The sequence below is a fragment of the Eptatretus burgeri genome, chromosome 17 (genome assembly GCF_056783735.1).
Source record: "Eptatretus burgeri isolate ZD-2024b chromosome 17, Ebu_testis_v1, whole genome shotgun sequence".
NCBI classification, from domain to species: domain Eukaryota; kingdom Metazoa; phylum Chordata; class Myxini; order Myxiniformes; family Myxinidae; genus Eptatretus; species Eptatretus burgeri.
In genome coordinates this window covers 40501548-40529469 of record NC_140977.1, presented here as the reverse complement: position 1 = coordinate 40529469, position 27922 = coordinate 40501548, and the positions used below count along the sequence as shown (strand labels likewise).

Here is a 27922-nt window from a genome sequence, read left to right as displayed (position 1 = left end):
CAAGGCTGGGATGGGCTGCAGGACAATAGGCAAGCAGCTTGGTGAGAAGGCAACAACTGTTGGTGCAATTATAAGAAAATGGAAGAAGTTCAAGATAACAGTCAATCTCCCTCGGTCTGGGGCTCCATGCAAGATCTCACCTCGTGGAGCCTCAATGATCATGAGAAAGGTGAGGGATCAACCCAGAACGACACGGCAGGACCTGGTCAATGACCTGAAGAGAGCTGGGACCACAGTATCAAAGAAAACCAGAAGTAACACACTACGCCCTCATGGATTAAAATCCTGCAGTGCACGCAAGGTCCCTCTGCTCAAGCCAGCGCATGTCCAGGCCTGTCTGAAGTTTGCCAATGACCATCTGGATGATCCAGAGGAGGAATGGGAGAAGGTCATGTGGTCTGATGAGACCAAAATAAAGCTTTTTGGTTTAAACTCCACTCGCCGTGTTTGGAGGAAGAAGAAGGATGAGTACAACCCCAAGAACACCATCCCAACCGTGAAGCATGGAGGTGGAAACACCATTCTTTGGGGATGCTTTTCTGCAAAGGGGACAGGACGACTGCACCGTATTGAGGGGAGGATGGATGGGGCCATGTATCCCGAGATCTTGGCCAACAACCTGCTTCCCTCAACAAGAGCATTGAAGATGGGGCATGGCTGGGTCTTCCAGCATGACAACGACCTGAAACACACAGCCAGGGCAACTAAGGAGTGGCTCCGTAAGAAGCATCTCAAGGTCCTGGAGTAGCCTGTCACCATACCTGAACCCAATAGAAAATCTTTGGAGGGAGCTGAAAGTCTGTGTTGCCCAGCGACAGCCCCGAAACCTGAAGGATCTGGAGATCTGTATGGAGGAGTGGGCCAAAATTCCTGCTGCAGTCTGTGCAAACCTGGTTAAGAACTACAGGAAACGTCTGATCTCTGTAATTGCAAACAAAGGTTTCTGTACCAAATATTAAGTTCTGTTTTTCTGATGTATCAAATACTTATTTCATGCAATAAAATGCAAATTAATTATTTAAAAATCATACAATGTGATTTTCAGGAATTTTGGTTTTGATTCCGTCTTTCACAATTGAAGTGTACCTATGATAAAAATTACAGACCTCTACGTGCTTTGTAAGTGGGAAAACCTGCAAAATCCGCAGTGTATCAAATACTTGTTCTCCCCACTGTATACCTGTCAATGAAAACACACAAATATTTAACACACGTGGGTAACGTGGGACACGGATGGTCCGAGCTTGAGCCTAGTGCCACTTTAACTTTCCCAATGAGCTCTATAAAACAGAGTACAAGAACGGAAACATCGTTTGAATTAATGATACGCACACAGATATCATTGATCAAACCAGAAGTGGTCAAAGCACAGAGGGACATACGAAAGGAAGCCAGTATTGGTTCTAACGACAAAGCATACAAAACACTCGAGAGTGGGCATCTTTGGTGAACTTCCCTTTCAACACAAAAAAGGTGCAAACAAGTCACTGTTAATGCTTAAGATACTGCAAATAGCACAAAGCAACTGAATACATGAAAGCAAAACAGGATCAAAACCAAAAAAGAAAAAGAAGCTTTTGAGACCTCAAACAAATAAATATGAGAAACAAGATTAAAACTTTTATCCTGGCCCAGAGAAACAAGGCGTAAACTTTCATTGGAGGTATTGCACACATCTATGACTTCACGGGCAGGGCAACAGAGCAGAGCTATTCTATTGTGCATGTTACAACCAGGGACGTGATACGTTTGATCTGCATCTGAAATGTCCTTCAAGATTGGAGATTAGTGTTTGGCCACAGCTTTGGAATAAGACAAATTTAGGCTGGGCCAGCCAGTTCATGAGAGCTTTTGGCCAAACTTCCCCCAACCGACCCCACGAGAAGGTGGGAATGATAATTGTGGCTGAGAAAGGACAGCAGAAGTGCGATATGGGATGCAAATGTGTAATTGGCATCGCATCGCCTTTTGGGGAGTTTGGCGGGGGGGGGGTGAAGAGAAGAAGCCCGAGCCAGAAAAGGAGATGCTGGCTTTGGTTCTCAAGCAACTCAAGGGGAGTTCCATCCTTCACCAGAATCAGACCAAAAGTATCTCGGGTTCAATGAGATCCCAGAACTATGGAAAAGGACTTGCGAGGTAGCCCACCTAAACCTCAGTACAACAAAAGGAAAGGTATTAAAAACAAAACCTCCCATGCACAGACCTCTGGCATCACCTTGTGATGTTGGTTGTAATTCCAGAAAAAAAACACTTTGTCTTAAACTCAACAAGGTAGGGGAGCAAGGGTCAACTTCTTGGTTGTGGTAGTTTGATGGACAAATTTTAACATGTCATAAAATTACATCATAAATCAGATCATTATACCAAGGCTATACCAATACTGTTATAGTATACATTATACCAATACTGGCAATACAACACGGCATAACTAGCTTATCATACGTTTTGTAAAATCAATGTGGAGGGAGGAGGGGAGGGGTTTGGGGGGGGGTTCTATAAATAATTAAAAACAAAAGCAATAATTACATTTTTATGTGACAAACTAAAACATTTTTCAATGAAAGGCACCACAGACAATCAATTTTTAAATAATATCACTGAAGGCAATTGGAAGTGCCACCATGATGTCATAATATGAAAGCCACGTATGAGTTTGCAGATGATTTGCGAGAGTAGAATCGTTTATCGGATGAGAAAAGAGAATACTTCGAAATTTTCTCCCATTTTGAAAGGCTGGAGGAGAGGTGGCAAGTACGAGACATCTGACCAAATGCAAGTTCATCTTCATGTTGCGATGTGTGTGTGTGTGTTTAATATATATATATATATATATATATATATATATATATATATATATATATATATATATATATATATATATATTGTATATATGTTTACACTACATTTGCATATACACATGCTTAGATTCATGAAGGAACGCATATTCTTGATCAAGGCATTTCTTACGTGGACTCGAGGTCTAAAGCCAGCAAAAAAAATAATAATAATAATAATCATCTATCTATAATTCCAGCAATGTGTGTGTGTGTGTGTGTGTGTGTGTGTGTGTGTGTGTGTGTGTGTGTGTGTGTGTGTGTGTGTGTGTGTGTGTGTGTGTGTGTGTGTGTGTGTGACCGCTGTTTCTCGACAACCACTGGTTCGATCTAATTGAAACTTGCCAGATATATTGCTGGGGACCTGAGGATGTGCCTTTTCAAGGTTTGATATTAATCGGACAAGTGCTTCCCAAGTTATGGCCATTTATTTACCAAACCAATGACAAGACACGTTGTTGCGTGGGCGTGGCTGATGGGGAAGGGAAGCTCAGCCGCGTTCCCCATTACGGGTTACAACGTACGGGCTTCCGGATAGTGATGACTTCGTGTATTCTAATAATTTCTCGATTTCTTATGCGCATTTATAGACAAACAATGCCCCCAAGTTATGATCGTTTTCATATTAGACGGTGCATAAATTTCGGTAACATCAGAGTGCTGGTATGCTCCGAACCAGGAAGTAAATTTTTTTCTCTCTCTTCTCTTCTCTTTTTGTTTTTCCTTGCCACGACATTGCGAAAAGGTAAAATACGTTGGCGCTAATTGAATAATTGGGTATTAAAACTGAATTGCGATTAATCGTAACTGCGAATAATATGCGAACTTCCGGGCCACGCACGTACGGGCACGCGCGAGCGAAGAAACAGCCTGTGTGGTTGTTGTTTGTTGCTCGCGGTTTGAATATTTATTATTATTATTATTATTTTTTTTACGGGCACGTACTAGTAATAATAATTCCACATACAGGATTGATCAATTAGCAACTTAGTAACACGCAAATGAATTACTAGAGTGGAGATTTGTGCAAACAATTCTGTGACGGGGTGCTTGCAGTCGGCACAGATTCTACTTTCAAGGGATCTTCGTAATTTGTAACAAGTACTCTCAAGTCCTGAATAAGAGTGCATGCATGCTTATTTTTTTTGAGGTGAAAATCCCCCCTACACGACCTCTATTCACGCTTATTTCACGGGTCTACACGCTTGTTAAAAAATCGTTCTTGCCACCCTCAGGTCATATTTACACCGGCGAGCGTGTCGGGTGACAATGTTGTCCCGTCGAGAGATGTGTCGTCCTGATGTAATGTATGTATTTGAACAATAAAATCCATGTTCTATATTTGTCATATTTCTGGTTTTTCCACCCTGCCCTCTTATTCGGACCTGCATGCTTATTAGACTTTTTTGGATTTTCCACCCTACACGCTTATTCCACCCTCTACTCTAATTAAAATTTGGAAAATGTTCCACCCTATACGCTTATTCAGACCCCCACGCTTATTCGGGACTTGAGAGTACTGTACTTCATCACGTGCGCATTGGACTTTGATTCATAATTACAATCCTGAATTGGCTCTTGAATTTACTCGAGTAAAAGCGGTGGATTTACAAAAATAAAAATAAAAAGGAGTTTTACAAAAAAGATTTGCTCGGAAAAAACAAAACAACAATAACTTCAAAGCACGGAATCTTATTGAACAACTTGTTCAGATGCGGACAAAGGCAGTTGCGTGCAATTTCAATAGCAATTTGTTTGTGCAACTGATCGATCAACAACAAAGCTGCAGCTACTGCAGATATTAACAATTCCAGTGTTGTTACAGCAAAGGCAAGAGGCAGAGAGGAAGACAATACCATTGCACCCATTGATGCGCATGGTACACCCGACTGCTTTGGTACGCATCATTTCTGGTGGCGCAAGATGGTCACCAATGACCCTAAACAAGACGGTCCAGGATGCCGGCACAAAATATCGTCGACTCTTGGGATAACTAACGTGAGAATAAATCATGTGCACTCATATGAGAAATGCGGGCAGCAGAGAGGAGGAGGGTGATGCAAATAATCATCAAACAACTCTCAGCTTCAACGTTGTCACCGATGATACTTTAATGCAGTTAAGTCCGGTGTTGAACAAAGCCTTTTTTACAAAAAGAGTTGCGCGGCTCCAAAGGGTTACGTTCATTTGCAACATAAATTTATTTATTTAGAATATTACTGCATCCAAAATACAAGTCTCGCCCTAAGCTGGCAAAGTCCCATAAACAGGAACAGTAAAGATGTACAATTGACCCAAAATACCACCCCCACCCCACCCAATCCCTCCAAAAACAAAAATAAAATAAACAAAAAGTATTCAAAAAGCTATCCTTAACACAGTAGTGTTTGGAAGTCTGCTTCAATGCACAAGCCTTTGGTTCTTGTACAAAGTTTAATTTTCTCCCTTTTCTGTTTAATCGATGAACAGTAAAGTAAACACTCCCCCAAAAGCACGTACAGCAAATGGATGCGACATCGACGTCACATGAACATCGTGGAAAGGCGGCACACATTTATTTCAGGTAAGCATATAAGTAGCAAATATGCAGTTTCTTTTTACAGTGACTTCATCGAATGTTCCGTCATATATTTATAAGGAAACGGTATGCTGAGGAACTGCATGATTTACATGTATAATTAACCCAACGTTTTACAAGGTCTTTACAGCTTTGGCTGATGACAGCCAAAGAGGGGGAAGGAAGAGTGGGGAAAGGGAGGACAAAACAAAAGAGAAAGCTTCTACAAGCGCTGGACGTAAACCGGGCGCTGGGCCAGAGCAAAACCAGGTAGCAGGAGCCTTTCTACAGGCGGAAAAGCCATGGATGTCTTGTTTGCAAATCGACAGGTGCATCTTATAGTCTATGGTCTCCTAACTATACAAATTAATACTTCAAACGTCTCCACAGACATTTATAGAAAAGAAACTTTTTCTCATGGTCTTTTTCTTAATATCTTCAGCTGGCTATATCCGTTTTATAAAGTACGCTCTGTTTACAATGACAAGTTGCATTTTCCTTTGTCACAAATGAATTTCAACGTGATACGACGTGAATACACAAGGACCGGGATCGGGAAATTGGGGGTTGGGGGGAAAAGGAGGGAGGCCAAAAAAATATAAAATGTGCATATTAAAAGTCTTGTTGAAAAACAACAAAAAAAAAGAAAACAGCGTCCTCCAAACAGAGGAAAATAAACGAACAGCAGAAGAAACGTCAAAAATTACAAAGTCCACTGGCCTGGCGACGCAAGCCAGAATGGAAATAACATGAACAGCCCATAAACTACAATTGCCACTTCTATGAATGCCTACCGCTTCAGGAATCTCCAATCAACTGTACAAAAAAATGAAACAAAATTTAAACAACACGGAAAAAGGGAAAGGAAACCCAACTTTCTGAGTCTGACGGGAAAATTGCCAGTAGGGTGCGGTGGTCCGATGGTTGACGTGAAGAGGGAGAGAGAATAAAATGCTGCAAAGTAACAGCAGCGATGGAGTGGGATTCAAAGGGAAACTACAGATTCTCCACAAATTTCTCGAGCGTGTCAGACGCAATAGAGGTCCCTGACATCTCACCGCCTTCACCCCCTAGCCCAAGGTCCCCTGGTCTTGCACTCGGATGCAAAGGTGTGATGCTAGCGCCGGGTAGCTGAGGGAGCATCGCGTTTTGTTCCGGCCCGTGAAAATGTCCCGGGTCCAATGGCCCGCCGGGCTGTGGGGGTGGGCCGCCCGTCCCCGCCCCCGGCGCCAGCCCTGGGTGCGGTGAGCTTGTCTGAGGAGAGACGTGGTGTGGGGAAGGTTGAATTCGTGGTGACGGACTCGAGTGGGGTGGTTGCGATTGTGGTCGAGGAGAGGGCACAGGCTGTGGAGACCGCACTTGGCTGCCAAGGGGTGCTGCCATTGCCTGGCCCGAAAGATGTGCGGGTCCTGGCGACTGTCCTGATAAGAGATGCTGCTGTGGGCTCATTGGCGTCTGCTGTACGGCAGTTCCCGGCCCACCACCTGCTCCAGACATTTTCATTTGCTGCTGCTGCATGAGCCGCTGCTGCAGAGCTGGTATTGAACCAGATGGAGTACCGTCTGGACCCAAGCCCTGAAGCTGAGCCATTTGGCTGCTCATAGAACTTGGTTGTAAGCCCAAATGCTGACTTTGCTGCTGCTGCAGCTGTTGCTGTTGATGGATGTGAGCATAGGTTCCGGGTTGTGGCGGAGCCTGAAATTGACCATGTGAAGCCATGGCGCTTGGCATCCCAGGTTGTGTGTAAGCCTGCCTCCGCATCATTGGATATTGCTGCTGTTGCTGCTGCTGTTGGGCCATGCCACTTAGCGCCGCACCCATTCCACCCAGCCCTTGTCCTTGGGCACCAGTCATGCCCATACCTCCTTGAGGTCCAACTGACCGTGGCATCTGCATGGTCGCTTGGCCAGGCATGCCACCAGCCTGTGGGCCTTGCGTTGTCAGCCCACCAGTCGTCATGCCAGATTGTGCTCCCTGGTACCGTGATGCCCGTTGCTTGATGAAAGCTGCCATTAACTGTGGATTTGATTTCAAAATGCTTAGCACTTGCTGCTGCTGCTTCGGAGAGCTTGGTGAACGCAGCGTGCGCAACAGGTCCTGCAGAGCTGCAGCTGGAGGGACAGGGTTCCTCGACTGTGCACCTTGTGCAGGGCCTGCCAAGCCTTGTAACGCACCTGGTGTTGATACCATACTTATCTGCTGGGCACCCATGGGAATCTGCATGCCTGTCGGCCTCTGCATACTCGGCTGCCCCCATTGTGATGGATGCATTGCCATGGTCTGCTGCATTTGTGGTGGGCCACGGGTTCCAATCTGCAGGCCTATTGAACTCATAGCATTTATTTGCTGACCAGGTACCATCAGTGTCTGGCTAGCCATTCCATTGTTCAGGCTTGGCGGCCTGTTGAAAAGCTGTTGCTGCTGCTGCTGCTGCTGCTGTACCACTTGGTGTTGCTGCTGTTGTTGTTGCTGTACCTGTTGCTGTGCCTGTTGCGAAGCTATCTGCCGCTGTGCAACCATTTCAATCTGCCGTGCCGCTTCAATTGCTGCAATTGGTGGAGCTGGTGCCACCACAGATGGACCAACAGGCTTTCCTGTTGGCATGGGCAGCCGTACTGCTGATACCACAGCGCTTGATATTTGTGGAAGTGACTGTGGCGATGACTGCCCAGGCTGTGTGGGTGGCACGACTTGTCCGGCTGTTGTTGACACTGATGCTGAAGGCGTCACAGAGCTGGGAGGCGAAGGAAGGCCTGCATGAGGTGTCCCACCTCGTTGTGGCTGTTGCTGTTGTTGCTGCTGTTGCTGAGTCATTGCTGCCATGCGTCGCCGCAGCATCTGTGCTTGCTGCAATCTGTGCTGCAACTGTTGTTGCCGCAGCTTGTGCTTGATGTTTACACAGAAGGGAACAGGGCACTTGTTTTCTTGGCAGTGCTTAGCGTGGAAACAGCAAAGTGCAATAAGCTGCTTGCAGATAGGACAACCACCATTGGTCTTGCGCTTGCAAACTCTTGTGTGCTGCACAACCCGTTTCATCTTCAAGCAAGAAGGCAGCGAACAATTGGCATTCAGGCACTGGCATGCATGCACAAGTGACTGGATACAGCGCTGTATGCTCAGGCGCCGTGATTCCTGTGGGTTCTGCATGGTCGGTTGCTGGCCGCCGGCACTGTCGTCGTCCAAGCCCAGGCCCCACTTCTCCATCTTGTGCTCGTGGCCCTTACTTTTGTAGCAGGCAACACACAAGTCATAATCCTGAAGAGGGGGAAAGAAAAAAAAATTTAAAAAATGTAAATGACAATTAATGCCTGTATGCAAGCTGTCGGGGTAAATCGACAGTTTTCAACGTGATCTTGCAAAGGGGACAAAGGAAGATAATGTGAAGGAGGTCGGCAAGTAATCAAGTAAATTGGCAAATATTAACACTGAGAGTGGGGGAGGCACAATTGTTACATCACCTCGCAAACTGTGCAATGCCAGCGGGTCTCCACGTGGTGCTTGCATTCATTGCAGGTGTAAACAAATCGATCCTGCCCTTGGTTATGCAGTTCGACCAGCATGGACATAGTCGACCATTTTGCACGACGCAACGATGAGAACTCGTAGTGCTTATCCCTCGCCATCGTAAGGAAGGCATCGCGTCCATCCATCAGATCGCAAGGCACAAGCGGGTCAGGGTCCTGGATGGGAGCCAACGAATTTGCTGCTGTAGGTGCTAGAAGCCGGATCACGAAAAAGACCTGTGAAGAATGATCAAAGTTTAACATCCTGGGAAATCTCAAAGGGAAGCTTATACACAGCAATGCTTGATTGAGAAGACGAGAAGGCAAGGATGAAAGACAACTGAGTTTGGCCTGAGAGAAGACTTAAGAAGAAAAATAACAACTTGTACTGCTTTCATGAAGGAGAGGAGTCAAAGATAAATTACGATAAAGCATTATTTTGGCTCGAGAGAGAAAATCAAAACCGACCTCTTTGTGCTTCTCCATGGTTGCATAAAGCTTCTGCGACAGGTCGTTGCAGACACTCGGCATACCCGGCTTTTTCTTGCTTGCCCGACTGTTGCTACTCTTGCTCTTACTCGTTTTCTTGTTGTTCTTCTTCTTTGCACTTTTGCTGTCGCCCTTCTTTCCCTGTTGTACAACCCAGCAAAAAAGCATGTTAATAAGGGCCTTGACATCTGAAAAAAACACCCCAATAATTTTCGTTTTGCTCATCACTTGTTGGCCAGAATATACAAATCTAATCCAAGTACCTCTGTGCTCTCACACGATGCACTGGTCTCCTCGCGTTTGCGCTCTTCCTCCTCCTGCTCCAGTTCCTTGATACTCTCCTCCAACACATTTGGCCAAAAGTCACCTTCAAAGTAAGGTAGCTCCTTCGCGCTTGTAAGCCGATCATCTGTTGCTTGTTTCAGGATGTCCTGTGAGGAAATTGCGGCACCATAGGATTTGGTTAAATCGGCCAAACAAATGGTTTTCCAATTCAGTGTTCCTAAAAAAGGAAATCTGCCAATTTTGTGATCAAAATTAAATAAACATCACGTGGGTCTTTCGTGTTTCCACATAGTGTCACCTTATAGTCATGAACAATACGTTCCGCAACAGCCTTATCAAGCATCTTCTTATACCACTCTTGGAGGCGCTTTGGCTTGGGGATGCGCTGATCCGGTGGGTGGCAGTGGAAGATGTAATCGTCACCCTCACTTGGGGGACATGCCCATATATGCCCAGTTGTGTACCTGATCATGAGGGTGAAGTGAGACAAAAGAAGAAAGCTGTTTTGGTCAGCATCCTCAAACTTGATGGAATGTTCACTTGGAACACTTACATTTGGAGAACAGACATTGAGGTGATGCTTCAGCTTGTGATGCACATACGCTCACTTTATAAACAAACTTACAATGGTGGCTAATGTGCTATGCACAACACATCTGCAGCCAATTAAGATTACAACTTTCCTATATTTTGCAACATAGGTGGCCGGCCAATAAACACCAGGCATGCGATTCAACCAAATCCAAGTTGAATAATAATAAATAACTCTGCAAAAAAATAAAATAATAATAAAAAGAATAAATAATTGAAGTGAGGCTGGGTTCTGCAATTTTCAATCTCTTCTTGTGCATTTGCAACTTTATAAACTCAAATTTTGCACAAATGTTATGAAGTACAACCATGTAATTTGTAACACCAGCAGAGTACCTCACAGCTTGTATACACCAGCGATATTGTTACAAACGTGCAACATGTTCTTCTGACACATCCCTAAATTTGGGCGGTGTATAGACAACAGACCGCTGCCTCAATCGCTCAGAAAATAAAAATATGAGCAATACCCCTGGGTGCTCACCTGGTAGAATGATACTGAGGAGGAAGTCAATGTGGGATGGAATCAGCAAAATGAACCAATGTTATCGCAACTACCTATTTTGAGGGGGGGGGGGGCAATCCCACAAAGATCCCCTTCGGGCCGGATTTTTTTTTTTTAATGCCGTGAACAAACTTTGGTATGTATTGGGTGATGATGGTTGTGGTCAAGTTTCATCAAAATCGGATGTGCAGTTTCAGATAAGTTGCAAATGTTTGTGGACGGACTGAAGAACTGGCAACACGCCAACCAATAAGCTCCCCGGAATTACGTTCCAGGTGAGCTAAAAATAATTTCGTTTCATTATCAACAGTAATCATTTTCACATGATTGTAACAATTTCAATTTTTTTTCACAAAGACAATAAAGAAAATGTCACCCACCCCAGTTTCTTGACGTATTCGAGGTAGCCAATGAGAATTTCATGGTAGACAGCTGTCCGTAAGCTTCGTGGCCTGAAGAAGTGTACACTGTCCAAGTACGAAATATATACACGCCTGTAAACAAAGAGAAGAACACTGAATGGAGGAGTCGGCCGAGAGATCTTCTGAACGAGAGCACAACATGTCACATAATTTGGGACTGTCAAGGTATTATGAGGAGGTGGACAGGAGGTAAAAATAAGAAAAGTATTCTTCGTTTGTATGCAGCACAAGACTAGGGAAATAGCATCATCGGCTGAGGGCGTAGCTGTGCTGATGATGCATTGCCATCTGCCGGTTATGGCAGGAATTTGGAATTTGTTCATGGTGCTGGCAACAGCTCGCCTCGTCATGAAGGATACCATGGGATCTTTAACGTCCACTAATGAATGCTGGCAGACGGGATGCCAGTTTAACATCCATCTGAGGGATGACACACATTGATGAATCAGCCTGCCTGTGAAACACTGGGATCACAGTTTATAACTGGGTCGATATTTCAAACCCAGGCTAGACAGCTTAGAGGCGAGTGTGCGTACCTCTAGGCCATCCTGTCACCCCATGAGAAAAGAAAAGCAAGAAAAAGAAAGGGGAGTGACAGAAACAGAAGAGAGGGAGTGTGCAGACAAGACAGATTGGGATGAGATAGGAATAAAGGGAAGTTGGTTTGGAAATAAACAATTCCACCATTTTTTTCAGGGAATCACCAAAACAACAGGGGTGAGATTGAAAGATGTACTAAATAAGGCAATGATTTCAAAAAGTATTCCATAAACAATTAATCTCTCAAACTATACGGTAGAAAAGCAAACGACAACAAATGTTTCATCACTATTTTCCCTATTTTTCGAATGATGTCATTCCTCCATATGGATCTACTGTATCTATGCATCAGTTTCGTGCAACTCCAAACAGTCCATAACCTTCTTGACATTTTCATTCCTTGTCTGTTTAGAACGTTCTCTGGGCTTTCTTCTACCATGCACTTCATTGCTTTCAATAGAGCTTCATCTTCTGACAGCACATGACGACGACATCGAAAAAGTCTTTACCTCCGCCACCAAAGGTGAAGGAGGTTATGTTTTCACCCCTCTCTGTTTGTTTGTCTATATACAGGATATCAAAAAGTTGTGGATGGATCCGGATGAAATTTTGTGGACAGGTTCGGTGTGTGACAAGGACGAACTGCTTCAATTTTGGTGAAGACCCGGATCCGGATCCAACAACTAGAATTTTTCAATGATTCTTCACCATTGAGCGATAGGGCTCAAAAATGATATAGAGAACGATATCTCAAAAATGTATTGGGCCAGATATGTTCTCGTGGATCAGGCATTACGGGGTAGAGGCATGCGCTCTACCGAGTGCCCTTCTAGTTTCTTCCAAAGGTCTTTTTCAGTGGTATTGATTTTAATTTCTCCCTGGTGGGCTGGCAGGATTGCCTAGAAGTACGCACACTCACCTCTTAGCTGTCTAGCCTGGGTTTGAATCTCGACCCATCTATAAACTGTCATCTTGGTGTTTCACAGGAAGGAAGATTCATCAATGGGTGTGCCGTCCTTTGGATGGACGTGAAGCTGGGTGTCCTGCCTGCCAGCATTGGTTGGTGGATGTTAACGGTCCCGTGGGGTCCTTCACGAAGAATAGGTGAGTATTAGTCAGCATCATGAACAAATTACAAATTCCTGCCCTTACCAGCATGGGGCATTACATCAATGGCACAGCCGCACCCCCAGTAATGACTCAAACCAGCAGCCACAGGTTGGACATGAAAATGAATCAATCTCTTCCGAAGTTCTTCTTCACCAGTGTTGATTTTTGTTAATCTCTTCTTGGTTTCTGAGCTCGGCATTATTTCCTTCAGAGACAATCCATTCATCCATCATATGATCGTCATCTTCGTTCTTTCCATTCTTTCTTTCATAATTATGAAAAATTATCATAATTTCATAATTCTTTCATAATTTCATAAAAATTGATGAATTTAAGCAAAACATGGGCAACACAGATCGATTATAATTAATCGATCTGTGTTGCCCATGTTTTGCTTAAATTCATCAATAAGTCTAATACGGGTTTTATCAACTCTACTTTTTACAGATAATGGAATGTTTCTGTGTTTCATGATACCATCTAGTTATGTCCACCAATTCCAGGCTGACTTTATTATTGATATAACGGCTAATTCTGCTCCTCTTGATGCCTTTGTCATGTCTCCAAGAGTTGAAGGTAACAGAAGCCTTTGACCTTTTCCAAATTTAAATCTGAGTTCAGGAGCTTTTCATTCTTTATCTTTTTCTTGAAATGGCTAATCTTCATATCTTTTACATAATTATGAAAATCCCAGTTTAAGTTACCAAATTTCCAGTCATACCACTGCACCTCTTGTGGTAATAGCTCTAGCATTGCTTTCATCGAAATGAATTCCTTCTCACTCCTTTTACGTACATTTAACAAGGCCATTGCCCACTTTCTCTCCTTTCTCTTTCTTTGCCACTCACCACAACCTTCGTTTTATTAATGTTGTCACAAAAACATTTCCTTCTCCATTGTACTTTTCCATTTTTTAAACATCTCTTTTGCTTCTTTTTCACTTTCAGCAATACAGTCATCATCGTTGGATAAACAAAACAAAGACATGCAAAACAAACAAACAAACAAAACATACCTCTGGTTAGGTGGGGGGCAATCTGATCCATATTCTTGCACATGCAATCCAAAAAAGCATACGTCAACGCCATCAATCTCCTCAAATGCAAAAAGTGCTTTCGCGCGGTATGGGAAGGAGTCGGCCATCTCCCCATTGTCCACAAACCTAGCAAAGAGCCAGAAGAGGAGTCAGTGATGTTCACAATTAGAAACGGTCAATCAGCAGATCATCTGGCCAATCATCCAATATGCTTATTTTTCTCCCAGAATTGGCTCAAGATGCATCTCTTCATATGGCAAGAAAATAATCATAAAATAAAAAACACGAGAGCAGTCGAAGTCATGTCATCGCAAATCCCCGCAATTCCCACCTAAAGCAGAGTTGAAAGATGGCGAAAAGTTCCATCAGAAATGACCTAATATAAAATTTTGAGTTTAAATTTTACCCCCCATTTTGACCTATCTGACCCCAAGTCCCCACCTCCCGAGGCATAAACCAGGGGCCAAATCCCAAAAAATTGTTACATATTTTATGCGTCCCCCAATGTTTATTGCATATACAAAGTCTAATTTTAAAATGTCTAAAAAGGTACTCATAATTGCATTTTCCGTTATTTCACCTTTTGACCCTGTCCCAGGGGGTGGGGTCAAAAATGACACTGCTCTTGGACATTCTTGCCATGTGGTGATTTAAGTCTACCAAATTTGGGGAATTTCTGCACAACCGTTTCGGAGGAGATAGTATGATGGATGGACAGAGAGACAGACAGACAGACAGACTGAGCAGATTCCAATATCCCACATCCCCCTCCCCCCCCATTTTTTTCAAAAAGCATGGGGATAAAAATGTTATCTTATCTCACTAATGTCCCGTGATACAATTCACTTGAGCTTTCATCCTGCACACCACCCCAAAAAAAATGCAAGTTTAAATATTTTTCTCAACATTATCGAAGGCTGATGAAGCTTTGGACACAACAAACAGGATATGAACCGAGGATCTCAACATCATGACCCCCCAGTGTTCAGATGTGAACTCCTAATGGACCAACCCAAAATCTGTGAAAATGTGAATGAAAACAAAACAACCTTTGAAAGCTAAAACAAACAAACAAAAATCCAAATCCATTGGGACCATACTATGGACAGAGCGTCGGTGCTGCCAAAGCAGTCTCCTGGGCAATTGGGCACAATCCTAGATGGGTGACCACTCTGACGCAGGATATTCGAATGGTTCAATCATCCCAGCAAGCTGGTACTCATTTTGCCGACCTCGGAAGGATGACGGGCTGAGTCAACCCCCACCTTGTGTTAATTCAGCAGTCAACGGGGCTCAAACTCAGGACCCTAGGATCATAAGCCAGCCACCCTAGCTGCTAAGCCAACACCAGCTACAAAGGTAAAACAGTTGCAACACATTGTGAACAACATAAAACAGTAACTACTTTTTAAAATTACATCAAATAAGGTCAATGTTTTGGCACCTGCCCCCTTTACACCAGCTTACATAGTGACCCACGCAAAGGAAAATAGAAGACACCAGACCAGTGTTTACCTGCTTTATCCTGAAGGGGGTGCGGCAGCCTTATCTGAATAAAAGCTTGGCAGGAAACACTTCATTTCACATGAATTTTCACCAATTTTGAACTTTGACCTTGTATAATCCCAAAAATGACTCTAATTGGACATGCGTAATTCTGCTAAAGCATCCCTTATCGGGGCTTTTTAAAGCACCTTTGTGCCAAATCTGATCTCTATCATGGCAAGGGAAAATGTGTGATTTTTAGCGTTTCACATTTGACCCCACAAAAATGAAATGCGGTCAAATTCGTTGCGAGAAAAAAGGTGTCTGGGGGATTTGGATTACGGCACATATTTGAAGAGAATTGGCTCAGAAATGAAGGAATGATGTCCGATCAAAATTGTTGGAATTTATAAAAAAAAAAGAAGACAAAACAGGAAATGAAATATAACTCCGCTCAATACAAGAGAGGAGATATAATCGGGTTGGAGGGTTTGATCACCTTCAAATATGTCATGGCCACAGAATTGATTGAAATGGAGTGACTAATATCTTAGGACCCGCCACAGCCAATGAATGGTTCATAAAATAAGACAGAAAACAATGACTCACCGGGCCTTCATACCAGGCTTAACTTCAACCGTCTTGTCTGAAACATGGACGACTCGTACAAACACCTCCCCAGCCTCGGGCAGGTTCTGCTTATGCAAAAAGCAGTTAACTCTGTTCTCCAGGTGGAAACCAAGCTTTGATGATGGTAACCCTACACAGTGGGAACAAAGGCAATAAAAAGGAAGATAAATAAGGGTGTTGAGGGCTTGAGAGAAGGACAAATAGTCCATGAGCCAGACCTCAAAATTTCGGGTTTCATTACCAAAAAGGGGAACAGACCCCACCATGATTTTTGGTTAGCTTGATACCTCAAGTCGCCGAAATCAGTTGATGGAATTGCAAGGAAGGTAGCTTAATGACCTTTTGGTGGCCATCTTTAAAAATGCCCACCGTTATTTCACCAAAATGAAGGAAATTGGAAAAATACCCACAACTCACCTCCAGAATGTCCTATGGACATGCGGTTTGGCTTAAAATGATTGTAAGAACATTCTACATCTGCCAATATATAGTTTTGGATAGTTATTTGCTATGGTATATTCCAAAATTCGAAACTTCTCCCCAAAAAGTGGCATTTAAAGGTTTTTTTGTTATATGTTATCAGAAGTTTTCTGCCAATTAATGTTCAAATATATCTAAGCTCATTTTTTACCTTGGTCACCGAGAGTGGTTCATAAGGCATTCAAAGAAAGTCAAATATCAAGTTATCTGAACTTCACAGGATTCTATAGATACATTTTGTGGCATGCTCCTATTTGCTGTTTTCGGCCTTTTTTGGGGTAGCGGTAAACTGATATCAATAAAACTTTTCACAACATTCCACATAACAGTTTTTTATTGGAATAAAATGCAGGAGTTCATGCTCATGAATTCCCCTGTATGATGGAAAGGGGTGGGGGGACTTTATGTCTGATGCGCAGGTTCTGACTTCAGGAAAAATTGGAGGATTCGTATTGTCTTCTCCCTCTGGCAGCCCAAGCCCCCCCCCCCATGGGTTGACACTTGGATATGTGCTAGATCTGGGTAGCCCACAGCACCCATGGAAGATTTACCAACAATAACAACAGCAAAAATCTACAATTTAAAAAAATCTACAGGAAAATGAATCTTAAAGTGAAAGTAGCTGCTTGTGAGCAAATGGCAGGCAAGGTCATGACATTTGGTAACAATCCTGGACTCATTGGTGCTTTAACCCATTGTAAGCACTGTCCAGATGCCAAAAATATAAGTACATAAACTGAGTGTTGTCCACCAGGGCCATAGCCTGGTCAGAGTTTGTGCTGACCCCCCCCCCCACCCAGGGCTACGCCCTTGCCCATGATGCACTTTTGCCTATCCTACTCTACTCGGCAATAAAGATTCTACACACCACTTCCACTAACATTCAAGGTTGGCATGGAGCAATGCTGACACATTGTACCATACATACAGGTGACTGGGCCTACATGGCTGTGCATGATCAGTATGATGTGATGCACTGACAAGACATATGATCTTGATCGCTCAGAACAGGAAGTTAGATATGAAAGAAGTTCTCTGCTATCCTCTCGGTCCCAAACCATGGGCATTGGCCAATGGTGACGGCACCCTAAAGAAAACAGAGAAAGCAACTTTGGGCAAGCATATTGAAAAAGAAATTGCGAATGTTTAATTGTCCTCAGGTCCTCGGGCAACAATAGTTGATGCCATGGGGATAGTCCAAAAGATTCACGGCGAGAATCTGACATTTGAAGAACTCTCAGTGATAATTCTGAATTAAGTCCTGAATGATTGCCAGGGAAGTGGACGAGTTGATGTTGTGTTTGACGTCTACAAAGACCTGTCGATTAAAGACGCAGAACGGTTGCATCGTGGTTCTCAACATGGCATTGTATTTGATCAGATAAAGCCAGGACACAGAATAAAGAACTGGAAAAGGATGTTGGCGAGTAAGGAAAGCAAGAACAAGCTTACAATGTTTCCAGCTGACAACTGGAAGGAAGAACGGAACAGAGACAAACTTGGTAACACAACAATGATGGTCACATCTGGTGAAAAGTGTTTCCAGATTACGAAGGATAATGTGACAGAGATTGCGGCGCTTGCATCAACCCATGAAGAAGCCGACATGAGAATGCTGGTTCATTGCAAACATGCTGCCATTACGTATCCAAAGGTTATTGTGATTTCAGAGGATACTGATGTATTTGTGATCCTTAAAAAAAACCCAAATAAGACTTATTGACGTCTCAAGGTTGGGCACAATACTCGGCAAGGATGTGTGTGCGTCGTTGATTGGAGTCCATGCGTGGACTGGCTGTGATTCAGCGAGTTCATTCGCTGGCCAGGGTAAGGTAAAAGCAATCAATTTGATCCGCAAAAAACAGCATTTCAGAGAAGCATTCATGAAACTTGATCAGGAGTGGGTCGTCAGAGATGAAATGTTCGAAACGATACAGGCATTCACCTGTAGCCTGTATTGCTCAAACACGAATGTCAAGGAGGTTAACATCCTCCGTTATGATTTGTTCTGTTCAAAGAAAGGATGTTTCATCGGGACAGATTCCCCCGTGCAAGGATGCATTAAAACAACACACGCAATGTGCGAACTACCAGTCTGCCATTTGGAGGCGTAGTCTCCAGAACTTTCCTGAGATACCCAGTCCCACTGAAGGGCATGGTTGGATAATGGTAAGGGAAACTTGGAAATATATTGGCTTACAATAACCCCAGCCCCAGAAGCTGTTCTGGCACTAATGTCGTGCAAGTGCCCAAGAAGTTGTAATGATGACTTCCCCTGTGTAGTGAATGGTTTCAGCTGCACACCAGTGTGCAGACTACAAAATTGTGCCAATATGCGTGATGAGACAAAGGATGAAGACCAATTGCAAGACATGGATGATAGTGACAGTGACGAGGAAGACTAAATTAGATATACAGTGGTGCCCCCAGAATCCGAATTTAATTCATTCCAGGAGGCTGTTCGGATTGCAAAAAGTTCGGATTCCAAAACTATTTTCTCAATAAGAAAGAATGGAAAGTGAATTAATCCGTTCCTGGACCCCAAGAAAACCCACTTTCAACTGAAATTACCCATGTTTAAGGTAAAATAAGATCAGTAAAAGACCTTCGGTGGCGGTTATTGTATGTAAACTGGTACAATCACTACATCCAAAGGTCCACACAAGCTCGTGCTCCGGCCTGGGTTCCGATCGCTCGCGCACTCTGCGAGAGCGCTGCCCCCAGGGCAGCTCATCAAACATGATGCCTCCAGAACCACAATCACTTTCATCAAACGCATCGGGCTGAGGTAATAATGGATATTCCAAATTACAACCGGTTTTCTGTGAAATTAAATCCTTGCCCGACAGTCCGTCACACCACGTGATCGGATTGCTTTTTTGTTATTAATTAAAACACAAGATGAGTAAAAAAAAAAACACAGCACAAATCAAGGTGAAAACACGAGGTAAAGTAGCGATCGACGCACGAGAGATGCTTTCACGAGTACTTCCACCGACGAACTGAATGAACAAAGCGCGAAGATGCGGGTCGAACAGGTGGGGGAGACGCACGTGAACAAACAAGAACGCCACGTTGTGTTCGGTTTTTGAAAATGTGTTCGGTTTTTAGGGCAAACTTTTCTCGAAAAAATTGTTCGGATTCCAATTTGTTCAAACAATGGGGTGTTCGGATTCTGGGGGCACCACGGTATTTTTAAGTGGTTGAGTACATATTGAGAAACAGTGTATTTTAATTTGTGGACGAGTGCTGAAGTCAAGACATCAGGAAAACCTTGCCAGGAAATTACTGGGGGGTACCATGAGAACCGGTTTGGTCGGTCAAACAACATCTGGATATTAATTAGCAATTACATGAAATGATCATTCATTTGTCAGTAAAAGTTTAATTCGGCAGGGCATTGGGATGCAGTTTGAACACAGACTGCATTACTGGATCACCAAAGTTTGAAAATAGCCAGAAGTTGTTGGATCAACCAAACTGGCTCTCTCAGTACCCTCCAGTTCGGGTACATGTACAGAGTCAGATATACCCAAAGGAACTTGATTCAATGCTTTTTTGGCGGACATATCAATAATTTCTCGGAGACCTTGGACACCATATGGGCCTTCACCACCAAATATATGGGCAATATTTGGTGAATTACTTTTTAATACAAGTTTTGTGAAAACCACGAACAGTAACTGGTAAGACATACAAATGTTGTTGATTTGGAAAACAACTATAACAATAGCAAATTACTGGGCCCTCTGCTGAGTACCGGTCAACTCCTGGTTTGTACCCTGTACATTTTGGGGCTATAGATAGATGTTCGCATTAGATATAGATAGATAGATGGTGTTGGCGCAGTGGTTAGGGCAGCGGCTTGGGATCCAAGAGGTCCTGAGTTCAAGCCCCGTTGGGCCACTGAATTAATACACCAGGGGGTTGACTCAGCCTGTCATCCTTCCGAGGTCAGCGAAATGAGTACCAGTATACTGGGCCGGTGTATACCCCGGTTAAAATAGGTGTACCTCATCCCTGTGTCGTAAGAGGCGACCAGGGTTGCATCAGGAAGGGCATCCGGCGTAAAACATGTGCCAAATCACTATGCGGATCATACGGATGATCCGCTGTGGCGACCCCTAACGGGAGCAGCCGAAAGAAGAAGAAGAGGAGATAGATGTTCGCACTAATCACAATCTGTCATAGATGGGCTTTGTGTCCCTTCCCATGATAGGGCTGGGGATAGGGCCGCAGTTGGTGTACTAATACATGGGAAATGTATACTGACCGGTACTCAACAGACGGTCTAGTATATAATGAGCATATGTAAGATCTTATTTCAGTTATAAAAATGCCTATTAGATATTTTGAAACCCCAATGGTGGCATAGTATAGAAGGTTTTTGAGATCGGGTACCCCAAAAAAGGCCGAAAACTGACAAATAGATCATGTACGAAAACATATCTAAAGAATCCTGTGAAGTTCAGATAACTTGATATTTGACTTTCTTTGAATGCCTTCTGAACCACTCGAGGTGACCAAGGTAAAAAAATGAGCTGAGATATATTTTAACATTAATTGGCAGAAAACTTGATAACATATAGCAAAAAAAACCTAAAAATGCCACTTTTTTGGGAGAAACTTCGAGTTTTGGAACATACCGTAGCAAATAACTATCCAAAACGAAATATTGGCAGATGTAGAATGTTCTTACAATCATTTTAAGCCAAACCGCATGTCCATAGAACATTCTAGAGGTGAGTTGTGGGTATTTTTTCCAATTTCCTCCATTTTGGTGAAATAACGGCGGGCATTTTTAAAGATGGCCGCCAAAAGGTCATTAAGCTACCTTCCTTGCAAGTCCATTAACTGATTTCGGACACTTGAGGTATCAAGCTAACCAAAAATCATGGTGGGGTCTGTTCCCCTTTTTGGTCATGAAATTCGGTTTGGCTCATGGACTAAAAGGGAATACAAGAGGATGTACAAAAAAAAGTTACTTGAATAAGACTATAAGGGCACTCGGTAGAGCGCATACCTCCGCCACGTAATGCCTGATCCATGAGAACATATCGGGCCCAATACATTTTTGAAATATCATGCTATACAGTACTACATCGTTTTTGGCCCAATCTCTCAATGGTGAAGAATCACTTTAAAAACTAGAGGGGGAGCACTCGGTAGAGTGCAAAACCTCCAACGCCAATACTGCTTGGTCACTCAAGTGAACTTGATATCCTATTCATTCAATTTGATGTCAACAGTGCTCAGAGTTATAGTTTGCAACTTTCCCTTTTACATACTCAATTCATTCGTCATAACTAGATTCTTTGAGACAGAAATTGATTTTACGTGGGTATATCCATCTGAAGTTCCAAAATCACCCGCAATTATAATTTTGGCATGTTTTTTTGTTGGAAATCACTTATAACATGTAGAAATGCAAAAAAATTTGCAAACATTTTTTTTTTCGAACAATTTTTTTTGGGGGGGGAGGGGGGGTTGGAAATCACTTAAAACATGTAGAAATGCAAAAAAAAAAAAACTTCAAATATTTTTTTAAATTGGCCGCCATAGCGGTCATATTGGATTTTGGACAAGTCCAAAATCTAATGGCATGATCGTTGGACCATACCTAATCCCCCCACCAAGTTTCGTCGAAATCCGTCGAGGACTTTTTCCGTAATACTGTTCACAAACACACAAACAAACAAACAAACAGAAAGGGGTGAAAACAGTAACCTCCATCCATCTTCGATGGCGGAGGTTAATTAAATAATTTTCGTATCCAGATTCCAGATCCGGATCTTCAACAAAATCGTATCAATTCGGCCTTGCGAAACACCCAACCTGTTTGTTCACTGTTTCGTACGAATCCGTCCACAACTTTTTGAGATATTGTGCTAAATATCATTTTTGGCTCTCTCTCTCTCAATGGTGAAGAATCACTTTAAAAATTCTAGTATCCGGATCTGGATCTTCACCAAAGTCTAATCCGTTCGTCCTTGTCACACACCGAACCTGTCCACAAAATTTCATCCAGATCCATCCACAACTTTTTGAGATATCCTGTACACAAACAGACCGAGAGGGGTGAAAACATAACGTCTTTCACCTTCGGTGCCGGAGGTAACAATCGTAACTCGCAGATGTACTGGTTATGTATTGACATTTTAAAGGACGCGAAAGCCATAAAACAACAATGCTCCACTGAATGGAAGGGGTAGGGGTGGGGGGGGGGGGACGAGAAAACAAAAATACCACAATATTCAGGCTTGAAGCGCAACCCACCAGAATGCCCTGATGTCATCCAGCATGGCGAACGCTTTGAGAAAAAAGTATTTTCGACTGGACCGAAAAAAATAAATGGAGGAGTTGCAAGTAAATTTAGATGCTGCAAGCAGAATTGCACATCATCAATGAGGTGCACAAAGTTTGGTGACTATGCGTGAAGCGGTGAGAAAGGAGATAGGAAACTGGAAAGATAGTCGTATAATTTATATCAACAGTAGAGCGGATGGAAGACAGATCAATTCACGCCCATGTTGATTATATTTTTCACCAAATAAGTACTGTATATCTAAGATATATAAAGCTCATTGTAACCACTGATTCACTGACTGATATCAAAGATAGGTATCTTCGGTTTGACGTAGAAAGCTGAAATTTTGCTTGCCGATGGACATTGAAGCCGATACATCGGGGGGGGGGGGGGGGGAATCACAGAACCGTTGGAAAACATTAGTTTTCCGTGAGCATATCAATAAATGAAAAAAATGCAGGTGAGCGAGCCAAGATAATGGGGAAACACGGTAATTTTGTGTTCCAATGGATATCGAAGCTGATACACCAGGGAAAAAAAATATTCACAGAACCATCAGAAAGCATCTGCAAATGAAAATATAAAAATAAAAATAAAAATAAATAAATGAAAAATCAACTGCAGGTGAGCAACCCAAAACAATGGGGAAGCAGGGTTCGTTATTGCTTACAATGTGCAAGCATACGCCTCTAGTACTTAAATGAAACGAATACCAGCAGAAGGTACGCCCAATTTAACATCCATCCGAGGGACGGCACACACATTGATGAATCATCCTGCCTGCGACACACCAGGATGACTGCATCGGGATTCAAATGGCTGGGTCAGGATTCAAATCCAGGTTCGAGAACTTAGAGGCGAGAGTGCGTACTCCTGGGTCATCCTGCTAGCCCTTATGGGAAATTCACAAAATTGCATTCAATGCCAAACGGTGGATTAAATTTTCATGTGAAGATGTGAAGTTAAAAAAGTATTGCTCCGTTTCACTTTTTTGCATTTTTATTCTCCCTCCTTCTCTCACCCCTTCACAAAGTTGAGGAACATAGAAGATCAAGGCGACAGAGGGGAGAAAGCCAACACACTGACAATGGGGCAGCAAGCAGGCGAATAAACAAACAGGAAAAGAGGAGTGGAAAGGGGTGGGGGGGGGGACACAGCAACATATCTCTATTCTCTTTTGTGCCTCAATTGAGTGTGTAACACACTCAATCGAGGCACAAAAGAGAATAGAGAATGCAGCCCAGACAAGAACAAGAACTCAACACATAAACAACACAAACAAAAGCACACTATGAGACATGCAAATACATTACACCAACAAGTTAACACCACCAACAATTAACAAAAACTGTGAAACAAGACAATTCCGGAAAGGTATCCCGGCCATTGAAGAAGGCCTCTCAGAGTAACGAAGATCTGGGGTGTGTTCCTTTAGCAAGCACAAGCAGCTCGCTTACCAGTCACCAAGCACCTCTCTTAATCACTTGCTCCACTTGCTGAGCAGCTAGGAAAGTGGCTTGCAAAGCTGTTGATACGGAAAAGGCTGGCTTGGAAAGCAATAGGAAGCCACTTGCTAACGGAGCACGCCCTTGGTCAGCCTGTGAAAAAGACCCTACACCCCCCTCCCCAAAATTCACAGTGGCAGGTCCATAAATAAGCTTGGTAGGTGGGGGACTCCCCCTTCTGACTCCACATTTCTTTCTCTTTCTTTCTCTCTCCCTCATACTCTGCAGTTGCTGCTAACACAATAAATTCATTTAGGGAAGTTGTTGCAAGAGAATAAAGTAAAACTGAAAACGACGGCCCGGACAGCATTTGCTCGAGTACCACAATTACATACATGGTTTACATTGGATACTGACTGCCATGTTGTTAAGCAGGGCTGAGCACTCCGTTCTGTTCCAATGTGCTAGCTTGAGCACTTTGAATAAAGCACCTCGCTTGGCACTCACCAAGTGAGTTGCTTGCTAACGGGACATGCTGCTTGCCTGTCCCTCAGCCTGAACCCCCAGGTGTAGTATTATTATTATTATTAATTTTTTTATGTCTTAAAAATTCCCGTGCATTTTCTGGGTACAACAACCAGTTTTCAACTCGTTCCATCCAGAAGTTCAGTAGTATGTTGCAATAGCAAGCGGCTCAGGCAGCAAGCATTGCAACGGAACGGAGTACTGGGCACCACTGAACAACATGGCGATCTCCATGTAAACACTGTTGTGGTACTTGAGCAAATGCTGTCTGGGACGTCGTTTTTTCCATCTTACTCATCCTCTTGTGACAATTTCTCCAAACGAATTTATTATGTTAGTAGCAGCTACAGAGTACGAGGAAGAGGGAAAGAAAGAGAAAGAAATGGGGAGTTAGAAGAGGGAGCCCCCTGCCAAGCTTATGTGTGGACCTGCCACTATGCATTTTAGAACGTTGGGGGTGGAAGGGTTTTGAATGTTTGTAGGTTTTCAAGAATCAGGATGAAAAGTAGAAGAAACAACAAAAGTATGAAATTAATGTTTCAATGTCACCTTCAATGGAAAAATTGAAGAAAGAGTCACCAAGCGTTTTGAATTTGGCTATGAGTTCCTCACACTGGTGGGCCCATTGGACCAAATTTTCATTGGTCTTCACAGCCTTGTAGCATACCTACCTGCCGTACTGCTTGAGCATAAGTGAGTCTTTCACCAACTCCAGAAGTGCTTGGGCCAGGGCGACGATTATACGTTCGTTATTATTATTGCCAAATGATACTATCATTATTATTGTTGTTAACCATTTGAACCTGAGCTCCTTGGATTTTCGGCTCCCCCACCCTGAGCTCCCTGGAGAAAAATCTGGCCGCTTGGGAATATGGACATTTGAATAGTGGCCGGTAAACTGACCGCTCAGGCAGACGGAAGTTTGAATGGCGGCGGGTAAAACAGCCGCTTGGGTTCAAAGGGTAAAGATTATAAGTATTACTTAATATATGCTTTGTTACAATGTTGTCATTATTTTTGTTATTACCTCCACACACTGAAGGTAGATAGAAGTTGTTTTCACCCCTGTCTGTGTGCAAGATATCTCAAAAAGTTGTGGATGGATTCGGACGAAACTTGGTGGACAGGTTGGGTGTGTGACAAGGACGAATTGATTTGATTTTGGTGAAGATCCGGATCCGGGCGGAGGTAATGCGCCCCACCGAGTGCCCTTCTAGTTTATTTTGTAATGAGTATGCCATGGCAGGACTTAAGCTGCTTGAAATGCCTTAAAATGACGTGCGTATAACACGTGGGAATTCTTCCCAATTATTAGTAGCGAATTAACCGAATCAACTCAGGTCATGGGGATCATTTTCATGCATCACACTCCACATCAGAAAGCTTGAGTAGAACTCCACAAAAAACATCCATCTATCGATCTATCTCTGTCTGTCTCTGTCTCTGTGTGTGTGTCTCTCAAAATTAATCCATTCATCGTAGATACGGAGGTGTTCCGTTCACAAACACTTCCCATGCACCTCCCTTATTTGCTTGCTATGCTTACAAAGCGGCTTTGCAAGCAATGTACAAGGCAGATGATATGGAACGGCTGGCTTGGCAAGCGATAGCAAGCTATAACAAGCCACTTCCAAATGCAACATGTCCCAGGTTTGGCTTTGTAGGAACCATGGAACCAGAAGTCGATCCAAGTACCAAAACGCTCTTCTCTCAAAAGCTTTTGTTCACAACCTTTCACAAGTTGAATTCCTGTTTTGACACCATATAAAGATATATTATGGCAAACGAGACATTCTGTTTTGTCTGCTTTAATTTTTTCTTAAATTACAAGTTTATACACTGCAGTGGGGAGGGGGAGGGTGGGTTACAACTCTGAATACCGAAATTCTTCACAAGTCAGTGTTTTTTTCACAATCATGATTTCACATGATTCACAATCATGAGGAAGGGGCACAGACTCTGCAAAAGTTCCAATCTGAGATCTCCTCCTTACTTTTTGCTGAAAACTTGTTTTCTTTTCTTGTTCTTGCAGTTTTCTTCAAACAGATATCACATACAAAACTGTAAAACAGTAAATTTGGTATGTGATTCAAGCATGTCGACACAGGTGCACAAACAGACAACGTGACGTAACGCGACGCACAGGGAGACGACGCGACGAGACGCACAGGGAGGGAGGCGACGAGACGCACAGGGAGGTGACGCACAGGGAGGCGGCGTGCCGAGACGCACAGGGAGGCAATGCGACGAGACTACAGGGAGGAGACGCGACGAGACGTACAGGGAGGAGACGCGACGAGACGCACAGGGAGGCGACGCGACGAGACGCACAGGGAGGAGACACGACGAGATGCACAGGGAGGCGACGAGACGCACAGCGAGGTGACGAGACGCACAGGGAGGCGACGAGACGCACAGGGAGGCGACGCGACGAGACGCACAGGGAGGCGACGCGACGACACGCACAAGGAGGCGACGAGACGCACAGGGAGGCGATGCGACGAGACGTACAGGGAGGAGACGCGACGAGACGCACAGGGAGGCGACGCGACGAGACGCACAGGGAGGCGACGAGACGCATAGCGAGGTGACGAGATGCACAGGGAGGCGACGCGACGAGATGCACAGGGAGGCGACGCGACGAGATGCACAGGGAGGCGACACGACGAGACGCACAGGGAGGCGACGCGACGAGACGCACAGGGAGGCGACGCGACGAAACGCACAGGGAGGCGACGCGATGACACGCACAGGGAGGCGATGAGACGCACAGGGAGGCGACGCGATGACACGCACAGGGAGGCGATGAGACGCACAGGGAGGCGACGCGACGAGACGCACAGGGAGGCGACGCGATGACACGCACAGGGAGGCGATGAGACGCACAGGGAGGCGACGCGACGAGACGCACAGGGAGGCGACGCGACGACACGCACAGGGAGGCGATGAGACGCACAGGGAGACGACGCGACGAGGCGCACAGGGAGGAGACGCGACGAGACGCACAGGGAGGCGACGTGACACACAGGGAGGCGACGCGACGAGACGCACAGGGAGGAGACGTGACACACAGGGAGGCGACGCGACGAGACGCACAGGGAGGAGACGCGACGAGACGCACAGGGAGCCGACGCGGCGCGACGCGCGGACAGGCGGCGCAACGCGCGGATAGGCGACA

General features: G+C 44.1%; 1 protein-coding gene and 1 long non-coding RNA gene across 9 annotated transcripts in view; one reads left to right on the top strand and one right to left on the bottom strand.

Moving 5' to 3' along the window:
* LOC147009853 (uncharacterized) overlaps nt 1–27922 on the top strand; it is a 149890-nt gene that overhangs the window by 70958 nt on the left and 51010 nt on the right. The window contains exons 3-4 of the long non-coding RNA XR_015052810.1: nt 12139–12249; nt 12713–12830. This is a non-coding gene — a long non-coding RNA (uncharacterized LOC147009853). The remainder of the gene's footprint in view (nt 1–12138; nt 12250–12712; nt 12831–27922) is intronic.
* Nucleotides 4921–27922, bottom strand: part of LOC147009852 (CREB-binding protein-like) — a 321503-nt gene continuing 298501 nt past the window's right edge. For all 8 annotated transcript variants that reach the window (XM_085861662.1, XM_085861657.1, XM_085861660.1 and 5 more), the window contains 9 exons: nt 26738–26805; nt 15967–16117; nt 13852–13998; nt 11145–11258; nt 9967–10132; nt 9647–9814; nt 9363–9524; nt 8850–9131; nt 4921–8646 (listed from right to left, as the gene is read on the bottom strand). In XM_085861662.1, the coding sequence (XP_085717788.1) occupies nt 6388–8646; nt 8850–9131; nt 9363–9524; nt 9647–9814; nt 9967–10132; nt 11145–11258; nt 13852–13998; nt 15967–16117; nt 26738–26805 (3517 nt within the window). In that variant the 3' untranslated portion in view covers nt 4921–6387. The remainder of the gene's footprint in view (nt 8647–8849; nt 9132–9362; nt 9525–9646; nt 9815–9966; nt 10133–11144; nt 11259–13851; nt 13999–15966; nt 16118–26737; nt 26806–27922) is intronic.